Here is a 21,282-nt window from a genome sequence, read left to right as displayed (position 1 = left end):
CAGCAAAATGCTGTAGCGCTGAACAACACGTGCCAGTTGGGACGGTGTTTGGCCATGATTCGTAGTTGGATGGAGAACGGCAGTTCCTTTCAGTAACTATGTTCGCTAACCACATAGTTGTATGATGATTTTCCTCTGCTAGTCATCATCACCACATTAGTTAAACTGTTGTGATTGGCACGTCAGATCTGACCAGGCGTACCTGCCAGAGCCTATAAAACATGGGCTTGGAAGAATCGTATGATTCCCAGGCTTATATTACCCAGCCAGACCAAGAAATAAAACAGAGGAAAACGGCAAACCCTCTTCAACTATAAATCATATTGGTGTCACTTCATTTTTCTATTAATCAACAATTCAATTAAACAATTAAGGGGTTGAGCTCTGTACAGTTCTCCAGTTCCCCCTTTCACCTGTAGGACTTGTTGAAGCCACATACTGGCGCACAAATCAATAATGATTAAGTGCCTTGCTCAGCTGCAACTTTACAACAGGTTGTTAAGGTAGTGGAGAGGTGAACAAATATCATCTTTCCCTGTCTGCCACAAGGCTGTGTTGCCTTCATGCTACTGTTGCCCCGCTCAGATGTGTTGTTTCTCACATACTTTATTGGGAGGGACCCGCTGACCCATTAGAGGCACAGTCACATCTTTACGCACTAGATAAAACAGTTTGACATAAAAGCAATTTGAAGAAAATGGATGACGGAAACGGTAATGATAGTTTTATCACTCTGTCCTCCCCGCTCCCTGTTTGTTTATGCATTTTTTAAAATTGGAGTTGTTATCAGAGAAGAGCGGACAGATTTTTGATTAAGATTGAGTGAATTTCATGGCAAGTTAATAGACAGTAAATAGCCAAAGGGCCCGCTGGTTAGGATTGCCACCAATCACATACACACTTACACCTCACTGACCTCTAAATGTGTTTGTACGTTTTTGTATTTACTTCTGTTCAGTCTGTCCTCCTGTTGGTCATCATCTCTCCTTTCCAAGGTTCTCACAGGGTGTATTGGAAAATTGTGTAATGTTGCATGACAAATGATGCCTTTTAGATGCAAAACAAAGTTGAATCAGGGATGATTTCACGTAAAGTGTATTTAAATTAAACCAATCAGTCATTTTTAAATGGTTTGAATCTGACTAATCACAGGCTGGAGCTGATTAGGGAAATCATGGTTTGTTTTCAGATAGCAGCCTATTGGCAAATCTGATTTCTCATAGATTTTTACATCTGTGAATTACGATAAAAAGACAGTAGTACTCGGCAATTACTACATTCAGTTATCTGAAATGGTGCTGCTTATATTTATTACCTGAATTCAACCTTAATGTAATATGCTTCCCATTAATTATGCCTGTTAATTATAGACTACTGAGCTTTCAATGAGCCCTCAAAATTCAAGGATGGTCCTTAGCCGCCTAGCTGTTTGTGAGATTAAAAGCTTTATTGCCACAAAGTGCAGCCTGCTTTGTTTTATTATGCTTACAGGCCAGTGAAGGGTGGGGAAGAGATGCATCATTTTAACATTCTTAACTGTCAGTCAGTCAATTTGCATTAATAAACAGGCTGTTTGGCAGTTTTTTAACAGATTAGATTGTTCTCACTCATCCTGTAGCCTGGCAACCAGTACATATTTACTATGCAACATATTGATTAAATGAAATAATCATCCATGACAATGTCCCAATGTTGTGTCTGGTTAATTATTCAGATGTGTAATGGATTGTGCCTTTTTTTTTTTTTTTTTAAATGAATGTTTTTTGCTAAATGGTATTGTCTAGTGTCACAGATACTTAAACAGCGGCTGATAAAAGATCTTTGGTAAACAAAAATATTACATTTCTTGTCCACTTGTAGCACTTAAATATTCAAAAGTATAGCAATACTACCTACACATTGTAAGTGTACCAATCTATTTCCTGTTGCAGTTACAAACACTTTAACAAGGAAAATACAGTATATTTGTCTTGTTGTAGCGCATGGGAATGACATCAACTGACAGGAAGCTGACAAGGACCCAGCAATTGAATTCCTTTGAAAAGGTCTATTCAGACTTGTTAGTTAGAGTTTAGTGGCTGGTGAAGGTGTAATGGTTTAGAGGCAGTTACAGGGTCAGCTACTGTTTACCTTCTCCTTGACCCATCACCCACATCTATACACACTCACTCATTTCTAATCTGCCCTTTTTTGTGACCTTTTTCATGGCTTTCTATTTCTGAGGACAGCTCCTAGATTGACAGGAAACATGGGAGAGAGAGGGGACATGCAGCAAAGGGCCACTGCAGCGATGACTTTTAACCTGTATATATGGGGAGCCTGCCCTAACCACTGAGAAACTGGGCGCCCATACCCAGACATGCACAATATTGTGTGTGAGAATGAACATACACACTCAAATATCAAGCATAGAGACAAACACTGTCTGAGACTCCTGAGCTATTTGTAGACGGTGTGTCAGTCTGAGTGATGTTGACTTGAGTTATTTAATCCTCTCTTCTTTAAGAGAAGCAATTGCTTAGCGGGATGTTGACTTGAGTACAGTGTTAAGGACAGATCTTTCATTCCAGCATAGAGTAGAAACAATTATAATTAAAATTTGAACCTTTAAATGATCTCATCTCAGATAAGAGAGAAATGAGGCAGCGTACTATTATATACTTCATTTGCAAGACATTTCTCTTTCATGACTGATTTTTTTTTTTTAATATATTATTTATCATTTATCTACAAAGACATTTCTCTTTGATTTGATTATTACATGAAGAATACGGATGAGCGTGACCATAACCCCAAGCCTCTCTTGTCACAGCTTGGATGAGAAAGGCACAGCTGCTTTGTTCCTCATTTACCAAGGCATTTGCCTGTCATATGAACACACCAAACAGTCATGCAAAAGTAACACAGACAAATTAGAAAGACTTCAAAGAGCTTTGATGTTCTCAATTTATTGACTCCAGTACACACAAACATACAAATCTGATTGCACACAATTGCCTAATGTCATGACTTCCTTGTTCTTTGGCTACATGGGGATACACCACAAGATTTCGAATTTAGTGTTATGTTAATCTATGTGTGTTTGTTACAGGAGCGGGATGGGATGCGTTCCATACTCGAGTCCTATGACAGCGAGCTGGCACCTACAGAGTACATGCCTCAACTCAGCAAACGTCTCAGAGAGGCGGAGGACGTACTGCAAAAGACACAGAGACACAATGCAGATATGGAGGTGGGTGTGAAGGCACACAAATTCAACACTTAGTATTCAACATAGTATCCTACTTTAGCTTTCATAGAGCCAAGTTGTTTTCAACAAATTTGAATGTAAAGCATTGATTTATACTTCCGTAAGCTGCCGGTCAATTTACTTTGAATGTCATTCAGTGACACTTTGCTCCCTGCTTAAGGCACTGTATATGTGTGAAGCTCAGCTGCTCCTTGTCTTCACACTTAGTACTCTTGCTTAGCGGACACTGGTGAATGATATCTGCACTGAAAACTGATAAAATGGGGTTGTGGGTAGACGGGGGCATTGGGAACAACACTGGAACAAAATATGAGAAGCTGACGGTGTCTGTATTTCAAAGCTGAATGCATTGCACACTTTGGATAAAATATGGTCCCCCCTGCCTCCGCTCCACTCACATCCTCCAATCCTGTCGGTACTGTATATTTGTAGGATAACGACAGGAAGCCATTTTCCATTACTAGCCATGACAGCAACACTAGTGTGTAATTGATCAAAATGAAGGCCAAGTTAAAAAACATGTGAATCGAGTAGGGCTGCCCCCAACCAAGGATTTTCTTGGTCGACCAGTGGTCGTCATTTAGAGCAATTATTCTAAGACTAATCATTTTTTTCCCCCCTAGGGGTGTAAAACTACATTTAAGCCACAATAGTGGCAACTAGAACAACTGCAGCATTAACATAAGTTATGGCATTTGTCCGTTCTGAATTCCGAGGTAGGGGTTTGTAATAGTGTCAGGAGCTGGGTTTGCACAGCTTGTTTTTTTTCACAGCAACGGTGACAGTACACCTGGATGGGGCCATTTTAAATGCGTGTGCGTGTTCATAATTAACCTGGATTCCGAAAGTTAACCCACACTTAGGATTTGAATGACTGGGGGACGTCTACAAGCTTCGGTTTCATGTTGTCGTTCAGCACGCAGTTCGCTCTCTGTTCGCAAGCGATCGATCCACAGAGCCGCACTCCAGGGGTGCGGGGCAAGCCCCCACCACAGCGACTTCCTGGTTGATCCAATACAGAAGTCTCCACTAGCAGTTTCTCATTTACCCCGATGTTAAACAGGCCATTTTCAAAGCATAATTAAGGCCTACTTAACCTACTTAAGGCCTGGTATAAAAAACATTCTAGTCTGTATGTTTACAGACTTCGTGTATCTGGCGCTTCAAATTCCAAAAAAGTCCTCCAGCCTTCAGTCACATAGATTTTTACTTAATTTTGAAAAGAAATGGCTCAAAATGTTTTGTTTTTTTCCTACAATCAATCGTCCACTGAAATTTTGGTTGACCAGTGCTTGTTCGACTATTTGGGGGCAGCCCTAGAATCGAGCAATGGGGTCGGAAGAACCTTGGGCCGGATATAGGGAAGAGGCCATTTCTCCAATACTTGTGCTGCTACAGCTGGTGTGATCCCACCGCAAGATGGTTTACAGTTTTTGTTCTATTTTTGTAACTTTTTTTGTTCTTTTATTAACCTTTGTGTTTTGATTTGATGCAGGGCCATCTGACCAAAGCACAGGAAGAAACAGGAACTCTGAAACTGCAGCTGCAAAAAGTAAGTACGCACACACACGCTGCCGTGTTATTGGTAGCATTTTATTCTGTGACATACATTTGACCTAATTTTACTACAAAAAGTTTGAATTTAAATACCTTATATATATATATAGAAATGTTGAGTAGCTCTTTATGATTGGTCATTGTAACTTGTACTTGGCCTTTCTGTGAGTCGTAGATGTACTAATATCTCACTGACTAACATCGTTTTTTCTAGTGTGTGTGCTGTTTTTGTGTTTATGGTACAAGTACGGTAGCTTTCTTGCATAAGTACCATCTCCTTTCTCCTACATCCTGGTTGTAGTAACACTTAAGTGTGAGCTGACAGGAAGCATACTACTAATATTGGATTGGATTTTTTAATTTTTACTTGGATTGAGTAGTTGTCAGGTTGCACTGAATAAAATAAAAAATGAACTAATCTGTGAATTTTGACACATTAAAAGGGCCACTCGATCTGTTAAATATTAAATATATATGTATTAAGAGTTGTGGAAATTAAAGAAAATATATATTTTTACCTGTAAACTAATGTTAAATATGATATAAAGCAGAGTTGGCAGATGTGACCTAAACTCGCTCAAACTCTGTGACTCTGTCTTTGTGTATTCACTTGTTCCGTGATCTCCCTTCTGTTCACGGCTCCTTGTTGCCGAGGAGACATCAACACAGCCATGGCAATGAGTACTGACGCGTGAAATCCACCTGTCTGGTATAGCAGTAATTACTTATCCGACTTTGGAAGACCGGGAGTAAGGATGAGCTGAGAGACGGACAGATGCTCACAGAAAAAGAGTGTGCAGATGAAAATGAAGAATAATTGAAGAGAGTCGAGCAAGATTGGAGAGAAACTAAGATGCAGGCAGACTAAAATGAGTATGAGGGGAAAAAATTGGAACATTGTGAAATTAAACATGAGTCAGTGGAGTAATAGTGTATAGAGGAGATATTTGTTTTTCTGAATGTCTGTCTCGGGAAGATAGCAGCACACTTGAATAGAGTCTTCATGATCTATCTGCACCCCAAAGGTTTCTGCCAGGCACGCGGCAAAAGGAGTTTTAATCTTAGTGCACCGAGCTCATTTTCTTCTGTCTTTCCCAGGTGGAGCTGGAGATGGAGTCTCTAAAGAAGCAACAGGCCTCTGCTGCTGACAGCAACTCTTCAGTGACCAAAGAAGAGGTCAGCATACTAAGGTATTTAGCACACACCCACACCCAACCCGTTCAAAGACAACCAATTAAAAACAAGAGACATGAAAGATTAATGCATATAGAAAAGAGTGCATTCATTTGTCTGTGAGCAGAGCTATACCTCCAGGATTAATGTCTTGAGTCAACAATGTGAATAGTCATTATATTAATAAACAAGTCAGTGAAATGTGTGTCATTGCATTTTTTTAGACAGAAAATTGAAGATTTAGAGGCAGAGCGGCAGCGTTTGGAGGAGCAGAACAACATTCTGGAGATGAGACTGGAGAGACACAACCTACAGGTAGGCACCAGTAATTTCCTGCAGCAGTTTTCTGAGATGGATTTACTCGTCTGCCACAAAGGAACCAATTTAATAACCCCGAGGGCAGCAGCCTAGCCCTTATGACATTGCAGATTGATTCACACAAACGCTTCCCATACCTGACAGTTTTCAAGTACAATTGGACCCAGGTGTGGTTCCAGCAGCATCCAATGGAAAAGTTGTAGAACCTGTGGCTGATTTAAAAATCCTCCTTTATTGGTTGAAGGGATTAAAATTGAGGGGAACGGGGTCAAAATAAATGTAGAACTTTCTTATTGTAAGCTAGGAATGAAACTGGTTGACATGAAATGAATCCTGGTGGGTAACCACATTACCATCACACACGCGCACACACACACACACACACACACACACACACACACACACACACACACACACACACACACACACACACACACACACACACACACACACACACACACACACACACACACACACACACACACACACACACACACACACACACACACACACACACACACACACACACACACATCTCTCATTCAGGTCCTCTATCTCTCCTGACTCACACTGTGCCAAAGTAAGCCTACCAGGCCACCGTAATCAAATGTGTGTGGGCAAGCGTGTTGGTTCCATTTAGCTGTGGGGTAAATGAAATCCATGTGTTCTCAAGCATGACCACCACTTTTAAGTTAGTTGGCGTGTGTGTATATATATATATATATATACACGTGTGTGTCAAAGTTGCACGGTCAATGGATCAGGTTCATTTTTATGACTCCCTCATGGTCGAATGAAATTATTGTACTTGGCCCCAAAGGCCTCCGAAACTCAATAGCTAAAGACATTGTTACTCTGGATGATGTTGTGTTGTCCTCCAGCACCACAGTAAGGAATCTGGGTGTTATTTTTGATCAGGATATGTCCTTCGATTCTCACATAAAACTAACAACAAGGACTGCATATTTTCACCTGCGTAATATTGCAAAAATTAGGAACATTGTGTCTCAGAAAGATGCAGAGAAACTTGTTCATGCATTTGTTACTTCTAGGCTGGACTATTGCAATTCCTTATTATCAGGCTGCTCCAATAAGTCTGTTAAGAGTCTCCAGTTAGTCCAAAATGCTGCAGCTCGTGTACTAACTAAAACAAATAGAAGAGAACATATTTCTCCTGTATTAGCTTCTCTGCACTGGCTACCTGTAAAATCTAGAATAGAATTTAAAATCCTTCTCCTTACGTACAAAGCTCTTATTGGTCAGGCTCCGTCGTATCTTAAAGAGCTCATAGTACCGTATCACCCAACTAGATCTCTGCGCTCTGAGAATGCAGGGCTACTCGTCGTTCCTAGAGTCTCCAAAAGTAGAATGGGAGGCAGAGCCTTCAGCTACCAAGCTCCTCTCCTGTGGAACCAACTCCCAAATGTTATTCGGGAGGCAGACACTGTCCCCTTATTTAAGAATAAACTTAAAACTTTCCTTTTTGATAAAGCTTACAGCTAGGGCTTACGATGAGACTTTATTCTGCTTAATTATGCTGCTATAGGCCTAGTCTGCCGGGGGATAATACTTTTCCTGATACTCTGAGCTTCTCTCCTCTCTGTCTGAATCATTCATGTCCCATCAATGCATGTTACTGATTCAGCTTCTTCCCCGGAGCTGTTTGTGCTTTGTCGTCTCGCAGGTCCCTGCTGATCGTGGTGGTGCTTGCTGCCGTGGTCCTACATGACGCTTCCTGCTGCTATTGTCACTGTTACTCATATATACTATCACTAGTTTAATAAACTATAAAATTTGTAGCTGTATTGTAGCTGCTATTGCCACTACTCATCATTGATCATGTTTGCCACCATAATTATTATCATTTTCATATTCTGTCACTTTAGCTGTGCTTGTTTCTACTATTCTGTTGTATTAACTGCCTTAACATATACGTCATATTCACATTACTATAAATATTATAGTTACTGTTAGGCTTTGCTTGCATCTCTGGAAGTGTGTCTGTCTGTCTCTCCCTGTCCATCTGTGTGTCTTTTCTCTCTTTCTCTCTCCTTTTCTTCCTCCCCAACCGGTCAAGACAGATGGCCGTCCTCCACAGAGCTGGGTCTGTCTGACGTTCCTGCCTGTTATAGGGAAGGTTTTCGTTGCCACTGTACTCTACAGAGGAATTGTTGGGTCTATGTAAATCATAAATAAGTCATTGAGTGTGGTCTTTACCTACTCTGTAAAGTGTCCTGAGATAACTTTTGTTATGATTTGACACTATAAATAAAATTGAATTGAATTGAATTGAATGCACACACAGAGACCTCTGCATCAGACTGAGTGAAGAGATGAGTGACTGAATGGAGAAGGATTTGAAAGGGGAAATGAATAACTGAATGAACGGGCATGAAAGACGTTCAGAATTGAATGCTTGAATAAATTGACAAGTTTTTTTTTTTTTTCATCATATCAACTTACACGTCAGATTCTTGTAGCCTAACCCATCATTTCCGGCCTGTCTTTATACTGAGATCATACTGACTAGTGTGACTGTCAACCACTCAGATTACCAGTGTTATGAGACTACTCTTCAGGGACTCATACTCAATCATGCACACCATTAATCTGTCAGGAGGCACTGCTGAGAAATTCAGATTTTCATACATTTTTTTAAGTATACATGTAATGTAAAATGGATGTTTTAAAGAGCTGTACGCGTTTTACTTTTAGAAAATGAATGCATCGGATTCAATCTGCATCATATAATCAAAAAGTACTAATAAGGGATATGGCACTTCAAGATCGAAGATTAGCTAATGACAACACAGCCAAGCTGATGGAATTTTGTTTTCAGTACGGTTTTGACAAATTAGCTGGTTCAAATCATAAAGACACACAATGTATGGCACAGACAACCACACAATTAGCAGTACATAACATGTCATAATGCACGGACAACATACAGTACAAAGAGTGAATGGCTTTGTACAGGTGATGTTGTTTGAATGGGTTTTCAACAATATCACTGTAAATGGTTTTACCATAATATTGCATTCAACTTTGCTGAAATACTACTATTGGATATACCAGGACTACTGCCTATATTGGAGTTATTTCACCAACCGACAAACAGTGAATTGGTAAATTGGCATTTTGCTTCTCTCCGCTGGTTCGGTGATATGATCTGTGTGATAATAAAACTGAAATGAAAGCTTTATCACGGGCAGAGCTAATTTAATCTGCGTGCTTCTGAGGCAGAAAGTTTTCTCTTTGCAGTTGCGTGAAATGTATGCGCTCTCTTTTGATCATCAGCACCACAAACATTTTGCACCTCGGTAGGTTGTCATAGTAGCTAAAGCCAGACATGAGCTTTGTGCCAGATTTGCAAGATGCAAGCGGCTTCTTACAATATGAGATCACTTTCCTCTCCTGTTAATTTATACATGTTTTAAATAATCACAACAAATTGAAATACCAGTTGGGGTTAGTATATTATGTATAATAGTGCTTTGGGCAATGATTGTCATCATAGGAGCTTAAGACGGTGTCCTGCAATTAAAGAGTAGTCAACCTCCTCAACAGGCCTCTCTGCTGTGCTGTGCAATTACTGCCATCCAGAATACACTTTTCTTGTCAAAGTGGACAAATGCATTTGAAATGTTTTTCGCAAACATTCTAATTTCTACAAGTGGTAATCAATGACATCCGTGTATTTTTGGGTACATCTTTGAAAGCTCTCATATTTCTGTTTTCTTTTCCGGTTCACATGATAATCAAAGTCGTCACTTTTTTTTCCCTTTCACATGTTTCTCTCAGCAACTGTGTTCTGTCTTCTAATGCATGGTTGCTGTTTGTTGGTCATGTAGACTAATACGTTCTCTCCTTGAGAAGTGAAGGCAATGTCATCTTTGATATTACAGTAGTTATGTACTGCATGGGAAGAAGCAGAACTGCAAGGCTTTCATCTTTTTATTTTCAGAACTACTGGATTCTCTATTTATTCCAAACATTCATTATTGATGACAGAAACATAAACACATTACGTCCTGTGCACCAGATTTTTTCCCACCACCTACTCGGTTGTTCGGAATAGTAAATGTAGAGGCTTTATGAATTGGTTATAGGTGCCAAATTATTTGGCATCAGAAAGGAACAAAATATGAACTATATAAATTATTGCTTTGTAGGCTAAAGCAGAGACAGGGTAGATTTGAACAGAATGTACTGGATGATTGTTGCATTTTAAAGGTTGGTTTTAAGGATATTTGCTCCAAATTTGTCTGATGAGGCTGTTTTAAAGAAACGGCATCAACATTCGGTCATATAATCTTATTTGCGGACATGTTTCCAGAACCTGTCAACCTTTGTTCAGCTCTCCTCCATGTGTTCTGTCTTATCTCACGTAGCCCCTCTGTGGTTTGGACCCTGTTTTCTTTCTGGTGAGAAAATAATGTTAATAAGCACATGGAGACTAATGACATCATCGTCGTGGCTTCAACAAATGCAACTATTTAGAATTGATCTGATAAAATTAACAACAGTCTAATATGAATCTATTCCTCTATTTCTCTTTAATGTAACAGTAGACTAAATACTGCTGCACTTTGTGTTTTTGCTGTGGCTGTCATGCCATTGTCTAGACAGAGGTAATTGTTGCCGTTGCAAGAGGTTGCATCAACGTAGTCTCTTGTCTGTGTGTGTGCTCACATAGGCATGCCCAATTCTATAATACTGAACCACAGCACCATGTTCTTAAGCATTATTTACAGATTGAAAGAGACATGCTTGGAGCCCAGGTATGCTTTTTCCCAGGCTTTAAGTAAGGTAGGTCTTGAGCTGTGCCCCTGCTGTTGTAAGGATGTATTTAAAAGGTTTCTGTATTGATAGCGATTTTGCCTGTTTAAAAGTTAAATCGTGTTTTCAAGTCTTTGCTTGTATATTAACATTCTTGAAGTAATGACAATTTAAGCATAAGTGAAACCATGACTAGATGTTTAAGGCCTGCAGTGGCCTTTGGCCTAAAAACATATCCTAAATATGTGTTTTATTAATAGAAATAAGGCAAGTTCACTGGAGGTCAAAATAAGAGAACAAATGATCTCATCTGATCTCATCTTTATCCGCTTATCCGGGGTCGTGTCGCGGGCGCAGCAGCTTTAGCAGGGGACCCCAAACTTCCCTTTCCCGAGAACAAATTGGCTATACCACTGCTGTACTAGCACGGTTAATATATATAACCACGGCACTTCAACAAAAACTTTATTTTGTGAAAAGTGGTATAGCCACAGCTGATACTCTGAACAATAAAAGAACAAAAACAATTTCAGGATAAATCAAGTATTAATAATTTGTTCTCTAATTTTGATCTACCGTGTAGTAGTCCTTTGGGGAACCTTGCTCCACTATGCTTTTCTGAGACAATTAAATACAATAGTGTTAAGAATGACAAGACAGTACTATGATGTCCTTTATGACCGCCAAATCTATAAATGAATGAGTCTGTTGCATAATAAGCTCAGATTGATGATGATAATGGGACTGAAGGACAGAAGCAACTATTGAAGGCAAGAGGGCGCGGCATCTTCAATCTGGTTTGGTGTAACATCATCCCTCCACATTCCCTCCTTGGTTCTGAATTTGTCTAAACTTATGAGAACCTTTCCTTTATGACGATGATGCTTTTCTTGAAGTAACTGTACCCTGTAGACTGAGCTCCTCTCCCATCAGACCATATGTCTTCACATCACACATGACAGGGAGTTGTGTGCATTGGTAGAAAGAGAAATCAAGATGTTTCTGTATTAAATTGATAACAGCCTTCTGACTCTTGATCCAAAGGGATGATGGCAGCGCAGCTCCATTCAATGAAGTGATTCAAGATGTCAGAAAGGAGTATCTCATCTCCCTTCGGCGTGCTCGGTGTAAGATGCAATTTGAGAGAGAAATGTCAGTAATGACAGTGAAACACATTTGACTGCCTCTTTTTCAAGACTTCCAAGAGGAAAAAAATAGCAGGAAAAAATACTCATACGGATAAATATTTTAGCGATAAAACCAATGTGTCCACTAGCTCCAGTCCAATTACCAGCGAAGACACAAGAAAGGTCACTCTCAGCATTTGGTTCATACAGGTGAGTTCAACGTGACCACCTTGTCTGATGAGGCTAAGGATGACATATTGCGTATTGCAGTTGTTCCTAAGGGGATTGCCGACACTGTACTTGTTTCGATTTTGAAAAGGTGTTAAACTAAGAGGAAACTAGAAGAGTCCTTGCAGCTGTTCATCCCTTCTGTCTATTATTCAACCCTTCCGCAGACCTTTGCCTTCATGCTTTCTAGCCACAACCTCATCCTGCCCTTGTGTATCCATAAACTCCCAAAGCTTCAGTCTCTGTGGCAGAGAAAAAATCTTCAACTTCCCCATTTACCAAGACCTTACAGCTGGTCTGTCTCAGCAGTCCACCCAATTTAGTACTCGGCTGTTATTTCTTCTTGCAATCATGATTTTGGAGTAAAGATGGCCGTCCATCCCCCATCCTATGGTCTGTCTCCAGAGCTCTTTCTACTTCATTGGATTTAGTGGATGCTCTGTGGACACTCACTGAACAAACTGAAAATGAGGGGGCTGCCTTTCGAGATATCTTTGCTTTTCACTGTAACCATAGAAAAGCAAATTAGTTATATGTATGCCATGCAGTGCATCTTGCAGGTGTTTTAACTAATTCCTATGGAGCTTTAGACCTAGTGGCGCTAATACATTTATTATTTTTCAATGAGTGGGTCCCTGTTTTGTTTATCTTGTGCATGTGCACACTGGAGATGATGTTTCGCCATTCCACTGATTAACTTGTGGTGGAAACATGCCAAAGTAAATGCTTCAATATGCCAATAACAGTGAAGAAGAAGAAGATTGCAGATAATACTTAAAATCTGCTTTTCAAACATTTGTTAGACTTAAAGGATACACATAATGGGTCTACATACGCACACATTTGTAGTTTAACCGTGTGTACAAATGTTTTACGCACATATCTGGGATTAATCAATATTTTTGTACCTGAATTTGTTTGTACCCCGCACATTTTACTTGAAGTTATCGACAGTAAGATATGTGCACTCAGACTAATTAAGAGACGTTTTCTGGTTGATTTTTATATTTTTTATGGTGTATGACTTTTCCATTCACCAACATTGCATTTTGGTATCACCATAAATTTCAGAGATGAACATTTAAGTCTGGCCAGTACCAGTATGTGAGGTGTTTTCAGTTTTTTTCTTTCATGGTCATTTGGATAAACTGTTCCCTTTTTAAATGCACCTTTGATTTTCTCAGGACAGATGCAATTTTATTTGTAAAGCAGAGTGGCGTGTGTGCGTGCTTCATTATATTTTGGTACCTCTCTGCTCCCACCCTCATGCACACTCACTCACCATTAGTGTGTCACCTGTTCCATCCGTTCAGTGACTCATGTGTCCCCCGTGGTCGTTGCTGTATTTAGTATACAAGTGGATGTTTCAGAGCGATTTGTTCAGCTTCGTTAAAAACAGACATTGTTCCCTGGACGTAGACACCCCCCACCCCCACCCCCCTCTTATACCGTCTGTCTCTCTCTCTCTTTCTCATGCTCTTGATCTCCTGCTCTTTTGCTCTCTCTCCTTGCCTCATTCTTTTTTTCTATAACAGACTCTGCTCCTTGGTATTATATGTGTTGTTATTGTTGTTCTATGAATAAGAGATATGTCGCCTCGGGCACTTAGAATTGCACTCCACCTTGCTGCACTGTAAATACTGTGTGGAAGAGTAGGCTGTTGATATGCATGTTAACACAAACATGTACACACACAAATAGGCCAACATCCACTTTGAAACTCTTTTCTGATGCTTCAGCAGTGAACTAAATTATAACGTATAAACACGTACGTAGTGCACCACTTTCCATTTTTCTCTCCAGATTATTTAATGACCACACAGCCAAGCCAGCCAGCAAAAGGTAATGATACCTTTCTACATCATAGATGGTCGCACCTGTAATTTTTAGATTCTATATTTTCCACTTCAGTGGATCATACTAATTCACTTGATTTCTTTACGTGTTGTGCCCTCTTCTTCTTTACAGAAGGTACAGCAGAGGTAGGAAGAAGACCTCTTCCTATTTACACTTTAGTTTGATATATGAGGAGAGTTCAACCAATTAAAAATGATTATGCTATTTCTTGGCTTACACGTCAAAGTGAAATACATCTCTTTTGTTTTTTGCTCGTGAGCAGTCAATTAAAACTTTGCCCCTCGGTTCAGTCCAGGCATCCAAAAAGAAAAATATGAATTCCACAGACAAATCATTCTAATTTTCTTTTAGCTTGGCCAAATTTAAAGCTTTTATGAAACATGTAGCTGTTAGCTGCATTGTAAAGGAGTCTATTCTTCTTTTTGTGTCGGGTTTACAGCTCTAATCTACATATCTGTCTCACACTATCTGGCTCTCCCTTCCGTTTTCTTGCTCTGTTTACCACAACAGGCGCACAGAGGCATCCTTGAATAAACCCTACACATCAAAATGTAGTACTGCAAAAGATTTACATAGGAAGAATATAAGCCTCGACTTTATCTGGCTGCGATGTGTGTGTGCAGTCCAGTTGAGAATGTTTTGATATGAATACACACATTCTCTGTTGCTCATTTTGGAAAGCTTCTTCTGTTCCTTTTTAAATTTTACAAAGCATAATTTCTATGCATGTGAGGCATTCTCCCTTCATCAGGGCTACTTTACCCCTACGCTGTAGGCAATGATACCCCAAACCTCTTTGTTTTCATTGTGCTCCCATTTTCATATCCCTTTTCTTTTTGTCTGCCTCTTGATCTCCCACACGCCTGTAGTTTATTTGGCAACCGTGGCTTGTGGGCATACGGAATCTAATTTAGTCAGTAATGAAGAGCTCAGATTGGTGTCTTTGTTTCTGTTTGTGTGTGTTTCCTTATATTGGCATTAAGCTAAGATAGACTCTTCTCATTTACCCAGGGCTTAAAGAGTCAGAAGAAAACAAAGTAACTAAAGAAGGAAATCATATCTTTAGAAAACAGCATTCTCATTTATGCTTCCTGCATTTTCTTTTGTTGCTAACATCCATCTTTATATCTGTATCACTCATTGTATGTTATTTAATGTTGTGTTAGTCTGATAAATACATTGCTACTGTTAAATCTTGTTGAACTGTAGTAAAATATAATAATGGCATCAAGATATAATAAAATATTAACTGACGCTCTTGTGTTGCCAGTGTTTTAGTTTCAGTAAATTAGCGATTAGTAATAGTAAATCAGACAGTCACTAAAACTATTTAAATTGCCTAATGCCTTCATTATTTATTCTGACAGCATGCATATATATATATATGTACATACAGTATGTGTTCCTTAGGTTAAAACACAACAGCACATTAATAAATACTTGCATACATTGTGTATCAGTGCAGGTTATTCTGCTGCCGTGGTCCACATTGCTCTGTGCTCAGGGCAAAGAGTAGCACACTGGGAAATAAAGCAGGTAGGCAGTCTGATGCTCATAACTTCACTGTATACTCCTGTAGCCCCTGTAGAGAAGATTTGGCAGGCTAGGTAAAGCAGGGCAGTCATAGGTTATACAGAAAATAAATATCTTTAGATACAGAAAGCTGGAAAGAATGCTTCTTGTTTGGAATCCAAATGCCCTGTCTCCTACACAGGCAGACCTGCTTCCTCCGTGCAATGTTGTATCACCGAATAAATGAGAACTTAAGCTACAAGTGGTTAATTTCTGCTATATTCTGTGAGTCTAGATTTCCCCATACATCTATAAGTGTTTCCATCCAACCAGCTTTTTGATGCACATTTTTAATTTGTGTGAAAACAAAATCTGGTAATACCAATAATTAAAAAGATATCACAAAGTTTGATTGAAATCAAAATGTGACAGTGCAATGAATGATGTAACCTACTGTCACTCATGCTTCCACTCCACTACGGAGATGAAAGATAGCAGCAGACGAAAGCATAAGATCTGTGGAGCTATGGGTACATAGGCCTTCAGAGCTTTCTGCCAGAAATCTATCTACATGTAGTTTTAGGCAACACAACTACATTCAACAAGATGTGACATGTGACAAAACAGAGTAACTATCCAAAAATAACACTACAACTTTATCAATAAAGTGGCTTTAATTTGCGATCATTAGGATCAATTTCAAAACAAAAGTCGCCGGCGACGCATGGACTCCAGGTTGTCGATTGTGGCTTGGGGGATGTTGTCTCATTCCTCCTGCAGAGCCACTTGAAGTTGGCGACCGTTTTGGGTAAACTAGAGCCCGCTGGTGGACACGCCTATCCAGAACATCCCAAAGGTGTTCGATAGGTGACATGTCTGGTGAATACAGCGGCCAGTTAAGGACAGGAATACCCTCCTGTTCAAGGAAGTCCCTGCATATCCTGTCAATGTGCGGGCGGGCATTATCTTGTTTGAAGGTCAGATGCTTGAGTTCAACAAAGGGCACAACAATTGATCTCAGGATTTCATCTTGTTAACGTTGCCCATTCAGGTTGCCAATCAATTAAATGCAGACGTGTTTGCTGTCCATAGCAACTGTCTGCCCACACCATCACACTAGCGCCACCATGTGCCACCCGTTGCAGAACTTTGGTGTCAGCTTAACGCTCACCAACAAGGTGCCAAACATAGAGTTTGCCATCAGCTTGGTACAGCTGGAACCGAGGCTCATCACTGAACAGCATGGTCCTCCAGCGTGCAAGGGTCCAGTGCATTTATTGACCAGACGATGAGGATTGTCTGTGTACTGGTTACGCATATTGACCATCACTCTGCCATGCTCCATGACTCTCGTGAGTTGAAATACTCAATCTGAGATTGTAGTCAATAGGAGGGGCCAAGTGACACTGGGCTACTCGGTTTGAGCAAAACAAATCATTCCATAAACAAAGTGCACATACTGTTTTTGTTCACCATTTCAAGTTTGTGCATTTATATTTTTTGTTGACTCTTTCTGCACGTTCCCTCGCTAAAATGATTCCACAGATAACATTTGTGCTCTTTGCCGTTTGTATATAATGTTGTAATTTACTTTTTAGTTTCCGTTTTCGTCACACAACCAAGAAAGTCATTATAAAGTAACCTAAAATACTAAAAGAAATAATGCTTTAAAACTTACATCACAAAAAACTAAACACAAAATCGGTTTCACTATCTAAAAGTTGGCAGTAGTCGGCAAAGAGAGTGGAGCCAGTATCATTTATCACATCCAAAATCTTTTCAGCAGCACATGAGTAGACAAGATGAGAGATTTATGGAAACATTTTCTAATGTTTTAAAAGTTTTCTTGAGTCAGTGTGACTGAAAGCATGAGTTGATTATTATTTGTGCACACACTTCACCCTTCATCTCTTCCCCATTTATTCCTCTGAATCACAGTCGGCGTACTCTACAAACAAAGGTTTCCACAAATCTGGTCTTTTGATTCTAAAAGTCGGTTCAAGATTGTCTGCCATGTCCATGTTTTCACCACGCACTCTTTACAGAAATGTGTTAAATGCATTGTTAAGATGAGTGTTTTCAGTTGTTATGCAGATATAAGTGGTGTTTCATGTGCCCTAGCCTTGTTCAGTACACATATTCTAAAGGCATGCAAGTTGTTATGTTTGAGAACTTCAGATGCTGTTTACTTGATCAATGTGGGATAAACTGAATAAGGAAGGACAGGGAGTCACGCTCTTTCTTAGATACCAAAACTTTTTAGCCCTGTGTTCTTTTCCATCCAAACCCTAGACTCTATGAAGTGCAGACTAAATCAAGTAACCTCGAAGGATAGTGACAGCTGAACAAAGACTGACCTTGTTTAGTTATTTACAGCTGATACACTTCATTAATTAGTGAGTTTAGCAACAGAAAATTAATCTGCAACTGTTTTGATAATGGATTACTTGCTTAAATCACGTTTCCAAACAACCATGAACAGTTCCCTGGTTCCAGCTTCTCCACTGTGAACTTTTGATGCATTTATTATGTTATTTTATATATATTTATTATGTTATTTTATATATATGTATTATGTTATTTTGTATATCTTTGAGTTCTGGACAGTTTGTTGGAAAAAACAAGATGTGAAAATGTCACCTGGGAACTTGGGAACGTTTGAACCTTATAGTTACAGTTAAAGAACTTATGTAAGGAGACAATTGCATGAAATGTCCATTAAATACCAAGGTGTATCAACTCTACAGTTAAACATGGGGTGACAGTATTCAGGTGTGGGGGTGATCAGCTGCACTAATAGACTGTCAAACACCTTCTAGCACCACATATGTGTGACATGGCTATGCTAGGCCCAGGTTTTGGGACAGTGTTCTTAGCAAGTGATTCTTGCCCCTGACATAACTGTCTGTAAATTAAGCCTAACTTAGCATGAAGACTAGAAACAGTTGACAAACTGATAAACACATTATAGTGTATAATTTAATCCATACAACTACTGTAAGTGTAAAAATGACAACTTATGGTTATGTGTTGGACATTTCTTATTTGGGCACCTACCAGTGACCTCGAGTCTTGTTATCATCATGATGTTGTCAGGCAACCAGCAGGGACTTCAGAATGACTTCAGAGTCTTGTCCTTGGCATTATGGCACTCAACTCAATAAAAGTGTTAAAAGGGCACACTGGTTCAGCGGGGTGAGGGTGGTGTTCGCTTGGTGTTTCTAATAAAAATTTTGGACACGAATTGACAATATTCTCTAATAATGTAAAATCTCAAAATCATAGATAACAGGAAAACAAATGGCTTTAAGTCATTACTAACAACCTTTTTTATCGAACCGCCTTAGTTATGCATCGAATTCTGTTTTAGACATAATTTGACCACACAAGGGATTGCTTTTTTAGACTTTGCTGTATAATTTCATGTGCTAGCTATGAAAATACTATCAGGGGTGTGATGAGACCCTCAGCTCACTGCAAGTCAGGTGGCCCCGCCATCCAAAAGGGCCTTTTACCTTACAGTCTCTGCTCCACACAGAGATTGCGTTAAGAAGCACTGCGACAGCTGCGACTCACTCATTTTACTCCCAACTCGCCACGTGTCACACGTTACGTGTTTGTGTTACGGGGCACTATCTTCTTCATTTACATATTGGTTGCGAGACAACCTTTCACCTCGACAAGAAATATCGTCACATTTTAATCACCAGTGTTTAGACAAAAAATTTGTATTCCAAGTTAAAGAACTCTAAAGGAAACCTGTACAATTGATGTACCTCTGACCTTTGTCTTTATGTCTCTTTTCTGTCTCAGGGAGACTACGATCCTGTCAAAACCCGAGTTCTCCACCTCAAAATGAACCCTACCACTGTTGCCAAGCAACAGCGCCAGCAGGATGTTGAGGCTCTTCGGGAGGAAGTGACATCTCTGAGGGAACTTGTGCGCTCATTGCAGGATGGAGGCACCACGGTGCATTCACATGATGACTCCAGTATGCACGCCTCTAACCTCGGTCTCAGTCTCAGTTTGCCACCATCAAAGGAGGTGCTGGGTAAGATCAAAAACACAGCACATCTATAAACTTGCTTGTACTCAGTTGTCTCCTAAGTTTCTGCTGCGGATGGAACAGTATGAAAATGTCATACCACGATTACAGTGACTAAAAGGATCCCGGTATCACCGGTGTTACCGCGGTATTGTTAAAATGTGCTAAAATTGCTAAAAAACTAGTAATTCACACCAAGTTTGTTTTTGAAATCTACTAATAAAATCAGCAGCATAAATATTAAAATAACAGCCTCTGGCAGCGATATTTGCATCTTCTGCAGACAGGGTGACCATCTTCAATCAAGCTTCCCTCAGCACTCTCATAAAAAATCAAATACGACCACACTTTAGACTAAAACTCTCTCAGAAGGCTGAAAAGTCTTCGGAGCACTGTCTCTGCTTTCTGCCATGTTGTCATTGATGCCAAACAAACCCATGTTGCTGTGCCTGCTTCTGGGAGACTGTTTCCAACTTTGATTGATGCTTGACAGAATTTAGCGCTAGTTTTTCAAAGCAAAGTTTTAACGATACTAATTGTTACTAATTTTACCGCAGTTTATCGTTAAAACGTAACCATTTCATGTCTAGTGTGTACCACCTTTGTATTAAGTGAAACCGGGTTAAGAATTTCGTTTTTCATTCACATCAAATATCTATTACCGTACACTGTTTATGACATTGAGCATAGATGCTACAGCTGAGCTTAGGGCCAGAACAATCATTATAGCATCTAACACACAACACAGACTGCATTACTGTAGGACACAGTGAGTACATGCACATAAAGGGCTCAACTTGAGCTGTAATTAGTTCTAGTGATGCTAGTTAAACTAATGAAAAATATCAAAATAGAGAGACTTACTAAGGCTCTCTCCTTGCCTAAACTAAAGTAAGAAAGGAATGTCTGCATTGATAAATGAGGCCACTGACTCCTTAGTCTTCTTACATGTGAGTAAATGACACACAGGTAGATGGGGAACGTGTAGTTATGACAAGGTTAAATATTTAATTGGAGTTCAGGGCAGTTCAGTGCCGGATGTCTTTTGGCTAATTTGTCTTCTAAGGACCACAGTGATCTGCTGTCCCTTTCTTAGATTCACTCTTCCTCTGTCTCTCATCAGCACGTTCATCTCTTGTCTCTCCTCTTTTTCACTTTTCTCCTCTTCTCTGTCATTTTCCCCGGTCTTTAGTTTTGCCTGTCTGCTCCTGACCCGTTCTTCTCCAGGGATGATAATTGAGTTTTTTACCAGTGTGCTCAATTTAACCTTTAGCAGATAATGCAGACCCCATATTTGATCTGTTCTTATCTTCAGACCACGTTCAAAGCAATTGGATCTGGTCTGGAAAAGTATCAAAGAAATCAAAATAATGTTCATGTCTTTGCGATTTTCACAGATTTAAATTAAAAAGAATTCCTTCATGAACTCTTTATGA

The 21,282-nt window shown here is 39.6% G+C and overlaps 1 protein-coding gene across 2 annotated transcripts in view; it reads left to right on the top strand.

The window, feature by feature from the left end:
* Positions 1–21,282, top strand: part of mad1l1 (mitotic arrest deficient 1 like 1) — a 53,133-nt gene that overhangs the window by 11,536 nt on the left and 20,315 nt on the right. For both annotated transcript variants that reach the window (XM_083924462.1, XM_083924463.1), the window contains exons 12-16: positions 3,092–3,232; positions 4,746–4,802; positions 5,906–5,997; positions 6,205–6,295; positions 19,615–19,852. In XM_083924462.1, coding sequence (XP_083780588.1) covers positions 3,092–3,232; positions 4,746–4,802; positions 5,906–5,997; positions 6,205–6,295; positions 19,615–19,852 — 619 coding nt within the window. The remainder of the gene's footprint in view (positions 1–3,091; positions 3,233–4,745; positions 4,803–5,905; positions 5,998–6,204; positions 6,296–19,614; positions 19,853–21,282) is intronic.

This window comes from Echiichthys vipera, assembly GCF_963691815.1.
Source record: "Echiichthys vipera genome assembly, chromosome: 2".
Classification (NCBI taxonomy): domain Eukaryota; kingdom Metazoa; phylum Chordata; class Actinopteri; order Perciformes; family Trachinidae; genus Echiichthys; species Echiichthys vipera.
This window is presented reverse-complemented; position numbering and strand designations above follow the sequence as displayed.